Genomic DNA, 13,428 nt, shown 5'->3' with positions numbered 1-13,428 from the left:
CCTGCCCCAAGGCTGCACTGTTGTTTCTTGGCTGCGCCTCCCTTGTCTCTGCATCCCCTCCCTTCCCTGATTAGCAACTGTTTGAACCTGCCCGTTGGAACTCAGGGAAGGTCATGGGGGCTGAATGAAGCTTATTTCCTGTAATCAAGAAACGGGGGACACAGAAAAGCTTTTGTGCCCAGGAGCCCCACAGGGTCCTGCTTGGTATCACTACCAGGGATTCTACGCAAATTTTACATTTTTGGGGTCAACGTCAGGATTTCCTCATTTCAGTTCAATTCGAGTGAGCACAGGTGTCTTGAACCCCTGCTGTGTGAGACCCCCCTGGGCCGGCAGCTCTAAGGAGCTTGAGCCCGACAGGGTGGGTGGAAAGGAAGGAACAGGCGTCCCGGATGGGGGGGTCTCCTTGAGCTGCAGCATTTACAGAGGGATGGGGTTTCTGCTGGGTGATGGTAATGGGTGGGATGTTGCCAGCAGAGGTGAAATGAGGCAAAAATCACCTCTGGGTGCACACAGATCCCCTCGGAAGATATAATGGGAAAAAAAGGAGCCATGCTGATGATGTGTGCAATGATTATCACCTTAAACTCTTCCTGATGACCCAGTAGAATAAGGGTTATGGGGATACGTTAAAGTGATACTGCGTTTTTGAACTCATGATGGCGGGCAAGAGAATCTCACCATGGCTTCATTTCCTTTTTATTTTTATGCAGGTGAAATTCACATAACCCCAAATCAATCAATCAAAGAGAACAATTCGATGGCATTTGGGACATTTACCATGTTGTGCAACCATCACCATGATCTTGTTCCAGAACATTTTCATCACCCTAAAAGGAAAACCTATACCCATCCCCAGTCAATCCCCATTCTCCCCAGCCCTAGGCAGCCAGGTATCTTTCTGTTTCTTCGGATTGAACTATTCAGGACATTTCCTACAAATGGAATCCTATAACGTGTGCTCTTTTGTGTCTGGCTTCTTTCACTTAACGTCTTGTTTTTGAGGTTCATCCACATTGTAGCCGGTATCAGAATTTCGTTCCACGTTATGGCTGAATAATATTCCAATGTATATGTGTGTGCAGGTATATGTACATATATTTCATTTCCTTTTCGACTCTTGGTGAGGTGACCCTATGCCCTGGCTTGCCTGGGATGGTCCCAGTTTATACCTGTGCCCATGAACTTATGACAAGCTCCCCCGTTTCCATCTCAGTTTGGATGATATTTTGCATGATCACTCCAGTTCTAGGAATATTCACGGAAAATCACAAAACTGGAGGGCTTTTTTTGTTTTGTTTTGTTTTGATTTTCTTGCCACAGCTCTGATAATCATGGCCAAGAAGATCTTGTGACCTTCTACAACAGCGGGATCTTAGCTCCCCGACCAGAGATCGAACCTGTGCCCCCTGCAGTGGAAGCACAGAGTCACAACCACTGGGCCAGACCGCCAGGGAATCCAAACTCATCCTAATTAACAGGAGCGTGGATGAGAACCACGGAACGCCAGACCTGGAGGGGTTAGAGAAACAGGACCAGCCCGAGATGTGCACAGATGCCAGGAGAGATTTGGACACATTCCTTTCTATACCGTAAACAATTTAATTGCATCGTAAGCTGACCGAAGGGTGCTGTGAGACTCTTAAGAAAAGATGTGATTAGAATACAAAGATGGGCTATTTGGGGCTGCATTTGTAGGTATCGTGTGGTTCCGGGGTCCCCGGAGGAATAAAAGGTTTTTATTCTCACGTGCCAAGTTTCCACCTCTGGAGGGAACGTGGGGAGCTATTTATCAAACTCGGGTGATAGCTCACATCTTACCTTTGTAGTCATGAAAAGGTGGGGTCTTATCTTCACTGAAAATCTCATCATTCTCTTAGGTATACGCATGTCATGTTCTGGTTTATGTAGCCCCAGTGTTCACTCCCTGGATAATTAGAACATTTCCTCCCTGCTGTTCTGGTCCTGTTTCCATTTCCCTGGGCTGAAGGATGGGTGTCACATCAGCCTAAGACGTGGTTCAGCGTCCAAGAACTCTTCCTGCAAGGAGGCGGTGTCGTGTCGCTGTAGGGCTCTGGAGAAACTTGGCAAAAATGATTTTCTGTTGTGTGTTATCTTTGCCCTGATTACTGAATCTCTGTGGGTCTTTACCCTAGACCCCACTGGGTTTCTAATTCCTGTGGATTTACGAAAATTTCTTTGTGATGTATTATTATATCCACTCTTCCATTGGGCACCTTCCCCTTAAAAAAAAACCCAAACACTAAAATTGAATGTTGCTAGAAATTATTTCATGGAAATCTAAGACAGTGTGTTTGGTAGACACAACTGGACATACGTAAAGTCCTTGATTTTCTGTATCAAGGGAAAAACACTTGATTGTTTTTATAAACCTGGCTAGGATGCCACATGATGGAAGACTTAAATATTCCATTTCTAGGTCTGTCGGAAAATGGGCGTTTAATGAATTAATGATGGTACCGTTGAATCTGTCACCTTCTTAATGCCTTGCTCAGGAACTTATGGGCATAAAGTCTTCTTCATATTACGTGAGATTTGAAACAGCCCAGGGGCTTATCCTGTGTGCCGCCGTCGCCATCATGCTAGGCTCCACTGCCGGCTGGTACTCTGTAGCAGCTACCGCAGTCGCCTGGACCAGCCCTCGAGGCCTCCTGCACGCCCCTCCGGCCTCCAGCCCTGCCGCCGCCCTCCAGTCTATTCGCTGCTACTCCCATGGGCCACATGAGACAGACGAGGAGTTTGATGCTCGCTGGGTGACATACTTCAATAAGCCAGATATTGCTGCTTGGGAATCGCGTAAAGGGATGAACATCCTTGTGGGCTATGATCTGGTTCCAGAACCCAAAATCACTGATGCTGCTTTGCGGGCATGCAGACACTTAAATGATTTTGCTAGTGCAGTTCGCATCCTAGAGGTTGTTAAGGACAAAGCAGGACCTCATAAGGAAATCTACCCCTATGTCATCCAGGAACTTAGACCAACTTTAAACGAACTGGGAATCTCCCCTCCAGAGGAACTGGGCCTTGACAAAGTGTAAACCCCATGGATGGGCCTCCCAAGGATTTACTGATACTGTTACTTGATTGTAAACGATCACCTGGAAATACTGATGTTAACATATTACCTTATTTGAACAAGTTTTCCTTTGTTGAGTACCAAACCATGTAATGTAACCTGGACTTTAATAAAAGGGAAATGAGTTTGACCTGAAAAAAAAGAAACAGCCCAGGGTCCTCCGTATCTTAATAAGCCTCCATCTTTGGACACTGGGGGTGGTGAAGACCCCATACAGACCCCAAACATCTGAAGACTTGGGGGAGACTCCAAATAAAGTAAGTTTGGCTATGGCACATTTTAGGGGAGATAGAACACCATACCCTGGATCCACCTGAAGTCAAAGGGAGTGAAAACAAGACCCACTCTGTAAGTAATTATCAATGCCAGGTGCTGGTGATAATGTAGCCTGAAGGTTCTAACTGGAAAGAGTGATACTGGGATGTATTATGTGGTTCTTTTTTTTTTTTTTTTCATTTGTGAGTATACCAGCATTTATTATTATTGTTTTTTTTATTTATTAAAAATATGGAACGCGTCACGAATTTGCATGTCGTCCTTGCGCAGGGGCCCTGCTACTCTTCTCTGGATCGTTCCAATTTTAGTATATGTGCTGCCAAAGTGAGCACTATTGATTCTCTTGAAATAAAAATCTGGGGGGACTTTTCTTCCAGTCTTCTATCCATTACCAATGATTCTCGACCCAGAATGATTTTCTCCCCCAAGGGATATTTGGCAATGTCTGGAAACATTTTTGGTTTCCAAGAATGGATGATTCTACTGGAATCTAGTGTGTAGAATCCAGGGGCCCCGCCAAGCATCCTACAATGCCCAGGATGGGCCCCACCACAGACAATGATCTGGTCCCTAATGTAAATGGTACTTCTGCAAACCGTAGATGAAGGCAAATACGTTTTAACCCAGATACAAAAGAAAATGACAGAAAGCATATAATAGATAACCAACAAGGACCTACTGTATAACACAGGGAACTCTGTTGAATATTCTGTAATAACCTAAATGGGAAAAGAATCTGAAAAAGAATAGATACACATCTATGTATAACTGAATCACGTTGCTGTACACCTGAAACTAACACAACATTATTAATCAACTATACTCCAATATAAAAAAAAATTTTTAAAAAATGAATGCATGTAAAACATTCATTAGAGTTTCTGGAAACATCAAGTAATTCAAGGTAATGTTTCCTGGGTGTACATTAAAATGATAATCCAAAATTTCATTTTTAGAGTGCACACATGTTGACTTCTGTCTCCATGCAGCTTGAAAAATAGAGGCTAATTAAATTATGCCAAGTGTATGGAAGGTTTTTATCCCCGTTGTTTTTGAAGTTCACCGAAGCAGTGTTTGTTCTCCAGCTGAATAAACATCTTCTAAAGTGGATCCGACATTTCAAGTTTGTTTCTGCGTTGCGAGCCCCATTGGGGAGGGGGGTGGGAAGGTGTCTCACTGGATCTCTTACTGTTTAAAATATAACAAAGGTTGGGAAAGAAACCCTATAAAGTCTGTTTTTATTATGATGTATGAAACAACAATCATGGGAGATCTTTCAAAAAGCCAAGTCCACAACTGAACACATTTTAAATTTCCTATGAGATATTATAAAAGAATGGGCTAGGTTTGATTAGAAGGCAGACCAAGCTGGTTCTCAGAACAGAGGGGCGGTCAGGGTTTGGTGTCGTGTGCACCCATCTTTGTAATGTGATCTTTCCTCCACTCCCCCCCTCTCCCCAGCTGTCCAGTGTCCTGGGGGTTCTTATTTTCAGGACAGAAATTGGCAACAGACACTGACCTCCAACTCAGAAAGCTGGGTTCTATGTCAGCTCTACCATCAGCGATGATTATTATTTTTCTTTCAAGAAACATGTATTATGTCTCTTCCAGGAGGTGGGCAGACTCTAAGTGGTTCCAGCGATGCTCACCTCTGGATATTCATGTCCTTGTATAATCTGCTCCCCCCGACTGTGGGTGGGATCTGTGTTTTGTTTCTAACCAAGAGAAGATGACAAAGGTGAGGAGATGCCACTTCTGTGAGCATATTACATAAGATTCTGACTTATGTCTTATAAGCAGGTTCTCTGTATGGACGCCCACCATTGCTGGGTTTGATGAAATATGCCGTGAGCTGCCCTATGAAGAGGTCTGCAGGACAGAGAACTGAGGGCAGCCTGATGGCCAGCTAGGAACGCAGCTGCTTAGTCCAACAACCCCTGAGGAACTGAATTCTACCAACAACCCCGTGAATGAGCTCGGAAGTGCATCCTTGCCCCATGGAGCCTTCAGATGAGACACCAGCCCTGGGCACACCTCGATTGCAGCTTTGTGAGATTCTAATCAGAGGACCGAGTTAAACTGACCCACAGAAGCTGGAGATAGTAAACATGTGTTCTTGTAAACTTGTGAATTTGTGATGATTTGCTACACAGCCATAGCTAACTAACACAAGTCATAAGCCAACCATTCTGCTAGAACCCGAGAACAGAGGAACAAATAAGGGACTGCCCCATTCTTCAGTACCTGGTTGGATTCCCTGGAAATCAGCCCCCATCCTTAGGTGATTTGCAAATGTCATCTCATGAATACAACAAAAGACACCTTTATGGCTCTTAACACAGGACATGCCGAGGGTTTTGGGAACTCTGTGCCAGGAACAGATGAAGAGCAAATATATAAATCACTATATCATGCAAACTATTATTATGTTTAGAATGGATAAACAACAAGGTCCTACTGTACAGCACAGGGAACTATATCCAATTGCCTAGGATAAACCATAATGGAAAAGAATATAAAGAAAAGAATGTCTATATGCGTATAACTGAGTCACTTCGCTGTACCGCAGAGATTGGCACACATTGTAAATCAACTAGACTTCAATTAAATTAATTAATTAAAAAATAAATCACTACATCACAAGCATCCTACTATATGGCTGTTAAGTGAGGAAAGGGTGAAAGTTGCTGGACAAAGGGAGGATTCACGTCACGGGCAGGACAGAGCTGACCAGGCAAGAGTTTCTCACACAAGTCAGGATGCTGCACAATTTAAAACTTAGGAATTGTTTATTTCTTCAACTTTCCATTTAATATTTTCTGACTGAGGTGGACCATGGGTAACTGAAACCACGGGAAGTGAAACCACAGATAAGGTGGGGAGTATTGTATCTGCCTTTGATCTCGCATGGCCTTCTCCACCTGTGTCTGTGCCCAAATTTCCCTGTTCTTTTTTTTGTTTTGATTTTTAAAATATTCTTAAATTAAAATAATTTGTAAATATTATTTATTTTTTTATTGAAGTATAGTTGATGTACGACTTTGTGTTGGTTTCAGGTGTACAGCAAAGTGATTCAGTTATACGCATGTATTCTTTTTCAGATTCTTTTCCCTATAGGTTATTACAAAATATTGAGTATAGTTCTCTGAGGAGGTCCTTGGTGGTTATCTATTTTATAGATAGTAGTGTGTATACGTTAATCCCAAGCTTCTAATTAAGGACACCAGTCACGTTTTGTGAGGGCCCACCCAAATGACCTCATGTTAATTTGATCGTGTCTGCAAAGAACTTATTTCCAAATAAGGTCACATTCACAGGTACTGGCAGTTGAGATGTCAAACATCATTTTTTTTTTGGTGGGGAACACAATTCAACCCATAGCACCATTCAAGTATATCAGCTCTCTGAGCACTTCTCACCATCTTCATTGCAATCACCCTGATCCCAAATACCACCAACTCTTTTCCAGCAAACAACCAGAGAGCCGTGGATTATTAGGGATGTTCCCAAAGGCACATGTGATTTCATTATTCTATAGGACTCACTTCACCCCTTAGCATCTTGTCTGTACAACCTGTTCCTCACTCACTCTTCCCCACCCATGCTGTTCCATAAACATGCTAGGTGCCCCTTACCACAGGGCCTTTGCACAACCTGTTCCCACTACCTGGAAAACTCTCCCTCCAGCCGTCTGCTTGAGATCAGCCCTCATGGCCCCCATGCCTTAGCTGAAATGCCACCTTCTCCATGAAAGCAAGCTTGACACTCCTGCACGGAAAATTTCAACTTCTCTTCTGCTCTCAGCTGAGGGCTCCAATTCCCCATATACTCTTCTGCTTTTTAAACTTTCCATAGCATTTATCACCTTCTAGCATTTTTTGTGATTCACAGATGCCTGATGTTTATTCTATAATAGAGGCTTCAGCAGAATGCAAGACATGTTTTTTCCCTGACGTAGCCCAGTAGCTGCATGAGTCCCTCTGAACACAGGTGAGACTCAGTAGATATCTACTGAATGAATGAATGAGTTCATGATGGATGAGTCCCTCTGAACACAAGTGGGATCTGGTAGATGTTTACTGAATGAATGAATGAATGAATTCACGATGGATGAGTTCCTTTGAACAAAGGCAGGACTCGGTAGATGTCTACTGAATGGATGAATGAATGGATGAAAGTTAAATGCCTCTCCCGAGATGTCACTAATAAGAATCAGAAACAGGGCTCAAACTCACATTTCCATGTGGAATCCAACCTTCTTTCCACAACAGCAAAATCTAGTAGAAATACATTCACTGATGGTTACTAGCCCATTTTCAAGGGGTAACCATAAGGAAAAACCGTTAAGACTCATGTTAAAATAATCTATATAATGATATTTGGAGGATAAAAGGGAAACAAAACATGACCCTAAAGTACCCCTAAACATTTCATTATCTGCTTACAGAATACAAATTTCCATTAGGACAATTTTAAATGAATCAGCTGAAACTGACCCTATGGAAATTCCCGGAGCTGTAATATTTTAAAATGGCCCTGCTCACATTTTTAGTATAAATACAGTCTCATTTTCTTTCTTACAGTACAAGGGAAAACCAAATAATGTCAACAAACTGCAGGAGAAATAGACAAATTAAACCATCAATGCAAAAACAAATCATTGAAGAAACAAAAAGTTGGACTCAATTCCACAACAAAGCAGTTGCATGCTTTCCAATACTATTGAGGAGTAGCATAAATTTGTTTTTTTAAAAACACTTAATTCCCCTCAATTGCAATTCCAATTCTTGCTTTGCTGTTGGTAGTGGTTTGTTTGTTGTTCTATTGTCCTAAATTGCTTCAGGGAACTAGAATGTAGTCTTGATGCTTAATCCAATTCAGCTATATTCATTTTCTTATTATTTTCTCAATAAGTAAATATTTTCATTTTGGAGAATGGTTCCAAAACACAATTATACCTCCCAGCAAGGGTTGTCATGCCAATTAGTAAGTCACTACTACTTTATTTATTTTTTTTAATTGAGGTAACATTGGTTTATGACATTATATAAGTTACATGTGTACTGCATTATATTTCTACTTCTGTATACACCATGGGATGCTCACCACCAAAAACTTAGTTTCCACCAATCACCATATATTTGATCCCCTTTACCCATTTTGCCGTCCACCTCTGGCCCCTTCCTCTCTGATAACCGGTACTCAGTTCTCTGAATCTACATGTTTGCTTTTGTTTGGTTTGGTTTGTTCACTTATTTTGGCTTTTTTTGTTTGTTTGTTTGCTCCTTTGTTTGTTTCATTCCACATAGGAGTGAAACCATGTGGTATTTGTCTTTCTGCATCTGACTTATTTCACTAAGCATAATGCCCTCAAGGTCCATCCATGTTGTTACAAATGGCAAGATTTCATTCTTTTTCATGACTGAGTAATATTCCACTATATATGAATGTATGTATGTATGCATCCACACACACACACACACACACACACCCCACCTCTTCTTTATCCATTCGTCTGTTGATGGACACTTAGGTTGTTTCCATGCCTTGGTTATTGTAAATAATGCTGTAATGAACATTGGGGTGTAGATTTTTTTTTAATTAGTGGTTTTGCTTTCTTTGGATAAATATCCAGAAGTGGAGTTGCTGGACCACATGGCAGTCCTACTTTTATGTAAGCAATCTCCATATTATTCTCCATAGTGGCTGCACCAATTTACATTCCCAGCAACAATGCATGAGGGTTTCCTTTCCTCCACACCCTTACCAACACTTGTGTCTTGCCTCTTTGAGTCACTCCTATTTTAAGCATAAATGGTTTGGGGCGTAACATCCTTAAAGGAAAATTTAGGGGGGAAAATGTCATGTCATCTTCAGGGATTCAATCACTTAGCAAACATTTGTTGGATGCTTCTTAATTCTAGGGCACTGGGTGAGTTTTTTTTTTTTTTTGACAGAACGTAAAGCCTTAAAAATTTTTATTTTTTAACTTTTTAGTTTATATTGGAGTATAGTTGATTAACAATGTTGTGATAGTTTCAGGGGAACAGCCAAGTGACTCAGTTATACATAGACATGTATCCATTCTTTTTTCAAATTCTTTTCCCATTTCGGTTGTTACAGAATATTGAGCAGAGTTCCCTGTGCTGTACAGTAGGTCCTTGTTGGTTATGCATTTTAAATATAGCAGCGTGGACATGTCAACCCAAACCTCCCGAACTATCCCTCCTCCCATTCCCCGCCGGTAACCGTAAGTTTATTCACTCATTCGTTCGCTTAATTATTCAAGAATTTTCGTTGGGTGCTGATTTGGGCTAGTCTCTGTCTTAACACCTAGAGGACGAATGGGGACAAAATAGAAGTGGCTCCTACTTTTTGGGAAGTGTTGATCTTTTAGAGGAAGTTGTTTGAATAATTAGGAGCTGAAGTGAATGTCTAAGAAGGAAAAACAGGGGTGCTGAGAGGCACAATGCCAGGGGTTGTGAGGTCTGTCCGTTCAGACTCCAGGCTTTCTCTTTCTCTTGGTCATTTTTTGGTCTAGGTTTCTCCAGTTTGCCTACTGCCACTTCCTCCTCCGTCCTCCAAGAGGGCGTCTGTTCCTCAGCTCCACGCTTGCCCAAAACCCTCCTGGAGGTCAGGACTCTGCTCTGCCCAGCTGGTTTTCTTTGCATCAGAGGAGATGCTGACAGGTAGACCGAGCATCCTTGGTCAGGTGGAAAGTCATCCACCTGGAAGGACCCTCCCCAGGGAGCTCACCGCGAGTTCTTCATAGATGTGGAGAGCACCCCGGTGATTTCCCTGGGGGGAGAAACAAAACCCTTCCTGACTCAAGAACAAGGCAACGTCCATAAACTCTGGGGCCAGCGGGATCTTTCTGCTGTACCTACTAGAGGGTTTGGGACAGTTCTGTAAATCGCTTATCACAAGAGCCTGATTCCTTGGAAATTCATCTGCATGTGTGAATCTTCTTCTTTTTATGTCTCTGTGCTTTTAGGTCAACTACTTTTCAAGCATGTCACTCTGAGGTATATCTTACATCCTGATAACCTGTTCTTCTTATTATGGTTAAAATACCCCTAATATACATTGCACCACCTGTATTAATTTCCTAGGGCTGCCGTAACAAAGTGCCACCCACTGCGGGGCTCGAAACAACAGAAAAATCACTCTTTGAAGAACAGAAGCCTGAAGTCAAGGTGCAGGCACGACTGATTTCTTCTGGAGGTTCTGGGGGAAATTCGCGCCTCTCTCCCAGCTTCTGGCGGTGCTGGCAAGCCTTGTGTTCCTTGGTTTATAGAGGCATCATCCCAATTTCTGTCTTTATGTTCATACGCTGTTCTCCCCGCCTCTGTGGATCTGTGTCCAGATTTCCAGTCTTGTTGGATTAGGATCCCTCCCTCCTCCAGTACGACTTCGTTATATCACAATGACCCTAATTCCAAATAAGGTCACATTCTGAGGGACAGAGAGTCGGGACTTTAACATGTGAATTTGAGGGGCACACAGTTCAACTCATAACGCCGTTGTAACCATTTTAAAATACCCGACTGGGTGGCATTTAGCCTATTCACAATGTCGTGCAATCATCCCCTTTATGTAGTTCCAAACGTTTTTCATCACCCCAAGTGGAAACTCTGTACCCATTAAAGCAGTCACTCCCCAGTTTTCCCTCCCTGTGGCCCTTGGCAAACACTAATCTGCTTTCTGTCTCGTGTTTAAACGCTGGCTAATGCGGGCATTTATAGATATGTCGAAGGGAAGCCCAGGAGCAAACAGATGCCCGATCTTACCTAGAGAGTTCAGATGCCTTGTGGCATTTGGAATGGCACGCTCTCTGTGGTTCTGTCTGCAGACGGGTCACAGGAGGACTTACATGACCTCACTCTTGGATCAGGAAATATTTTTCACCAATGATTCGGATAACCCCATTCCAGGAGCAGGCTTTTCAAGCTCGCACAATTAAAACCAGCTGAAGAAAAGCCAACTCACTCCCTTGAAAAGAACGAGATTAGCATATCTAGAAACAGAGGTGAGGTTCAGGTGTGGCAAAATAAGAATAAAAAGCCCCAGGGCGATCAGGTCAGGGAAAAAGAAAAAAAAGATATGGCCGGAGGGCTGGTGAAAGTCAGGGTTGGTCTGAGTGTTCGCAAAACTGAAATGGCAAGATTGTCATTTGTAACTGTCTGCCCTGCTCTTGCGGGCAGATAAAGTGGCGAGATGGCTGGTGGGTCAATCCTGTTTTGCATCCTGAGTCCTAGTGAGACTGGGGCAGGGTAGCGCGCCCAGTGGGCTCCCGAAGCCTTTTTTGGTCCCCCGTTTCTTGTAGGCAAGACTCCAGCCTCCGAGACCTTCCCTGAGTTCCCAAGGGCGGATGAGGAACAGTTGCTAATCAAGGGAGAAGCGGCCAAGCCCCTGCACCCCAGAGACCCTGCACACACCCTAATCTTATCAGCAACCCCACCCTCGAACTATTGCTATAAACTCCTCGTCAAACCCTCCCAAGTTGGGACACATAGTTTTTCGAGGGCAGGAGCCCGCTCTGTCCTCCTCTGCCTGGCAAAGCAATAAAGCTCTCCTTTTCTGCTTCACCCAAAACTCTGTCTCTGAGATGCGATCTGGCACCGGTGCAGAGCAGCTCAGTTTTTGACATCACTAGCAGGCTCTGACACGTGTGTCCAGTGAGCAAATAAACTCCACAAAACATGTCAGACTAGATAAGACTGGCCATTTCCCCAAAACCTTTAGATTCCAAAACATTTCATCATGAGCTCAAAATATGCCTTACATTATGCTATGAGACTATATATATACCCAGCAAACACAAGCATCGGATTTCCCTGAGTGCCAAATGAAAACTGGAAAGTTGCAGAGGAGGAGTTCATATTTCTATTACTTTCTTCTCTTTTGTTGCTGCGGTTCATGGCAAGAACACTGGTGTTTGGTTTCGTTTTGGTTTTCTCAGCGTTGGAGCTGCCCGATGGAATCAGATGGACATGCAAAGGTCAACGAGTTCTGAGAGGCGATATCATGGAATTTATTTTGTGTTTTGGTTTACATCGATGGGTTTCACAGCAGGGGAATGGAAATAGCACTTATGGAGGAACTGCTAGATGGTAGGCACAGGCAAGGTCGGGCAGCTCCATTAGTAACTAGGATCAAAACAACACCCTCAAGATTGTGACAACCCCTTGGCCATGTTTTGGGGAAGCTTGGCATTGCTCAGCATCGGTGCCAGGCTGCTGACACAGCTCAAGGGAACATCTAAGCTTCTATAAACAGAGCAGGGTGAAACAACACATCACAGATGTTAAAATACAATAGGAAAAAAAATGGATGACAATAAAATCATTTGAGATCCCTTTCAAGAGCAATTTCTTGCAAAAGAGACTTCTACTCATTATAAAAGAAGCCACAGAATTATCCGAATCGATGTTCCCCTTTACCATTTGCTTTCACAAATAGCACGATTTAAAAATAGATGTATATTTGGATGGTATCCTGTAAAATTAAACTCCATTTCTATAAACCTAGTGTCCTTTTCATCCAGTGAATGAAAATAACTGGAAAACATCCAGTGTTTGAAATGCTCTGAACAACCACAAAGTAATCCGTAATTTGGGACTATTAACTGATCTCTTTCTCCATTAGGTTCACTGACAAAGTCTGGTCAAGCTGTTGAAACAAATTGTTTGGCTGCAAGTTTACTATGTCTGTGCTTCATCATTGTTTTCTTTCAACATGATTTTTTTTTTTCCTTCATAAATGGTAGAACAACTGGTAAGGTCACAAGGGGTAAAATAAATATGGGGGTCAGCATCTTCTAGTGTAACCAACCAAGAAATGTTTCTTATTTACAAGGGCTGTGGCCACATGAAATCTCTCTCCAGAGACAGGCAAAACCAACTCTATCATGCATTCATTTAGCATCTGTAGTTTCTCTTCATCACTTTATAATACAGTTAAAATATTTTCCATTGTCCTGAAAAGAGGGCCACCCTGGACAATAGATTTTTACCAAGAGTAAAAAAAAAATTCCAAGAAATGCCATTAAAACA

General features: G+C 42.6%; 1 protein-coding gene and 1 non-coding gene across 2 annotated transcripts; one reads left to right on the top strand and one right to left on the bottom strand.

Moving 5' to 3' along the window:
• The first annotated feature begins 2,600 nt into the window (after positions 1 to 2,600).
• LOC133082927 (cytochrome c oxidase subunit 5A, mitochondrial-like) lies at positions 2,601 to 3,076 on the top strand. Its single transcript, XM_061179614.1, has one exon. The coding sequence runs from the start codon at positions 2,601 to 2,603 to the stop codon at positions 3,057 to 3,059; it is 459 nt and encodes a 152-aa protein (XP_061035597.1). The 3' UTR covers positions 3,060 to 3,076.
• Positions 3,077 to 3,598: 522 nt separating this feature from the next.
• Positions 3,599 to 3,705, bottom strand: LOC133082944 (U6 spliceosomal RNA). The gene has a single exon (XR_009699093.1). It is a non-coding gene; the product is annotated as a U6 spliceosomal RNA (small nuclear RNA).
• Between the last annotated feature and the right edge of the window lie 9,723 nt (positions 3,706 to 13,428).

This window comes from Eubalaena glacialis, chromosome Y, assembly GCF_028564815.1.
Source record: "Eubalaena glacialis isolate mEubGla1 chromosome Y, mEubGla1.1.hap2.+ XY, whole genome shotgun sequence".
Classification (NCBI taxonomy): Eukaryota; Metazoa; Chordata; class Mammalia; order Artiodactyla; family Balaenidae; genus Eubalaena; species Eubalaena glacialis.
Note: the sequence above shows the minus strand (reverse complement) of the source record. Positions and strands in the feature narration are given on the sequence as shown.

What these genes read in the sequence shown, in the direction of transcription:
- LOC133082927 (XM_061179614.1), top strand. Translation starts at nt 2,601, where the DNA reads ATGCTAGGCTCCACTGCCGGCTGGTACTCTGTAGCAGCTACCGCAGTC.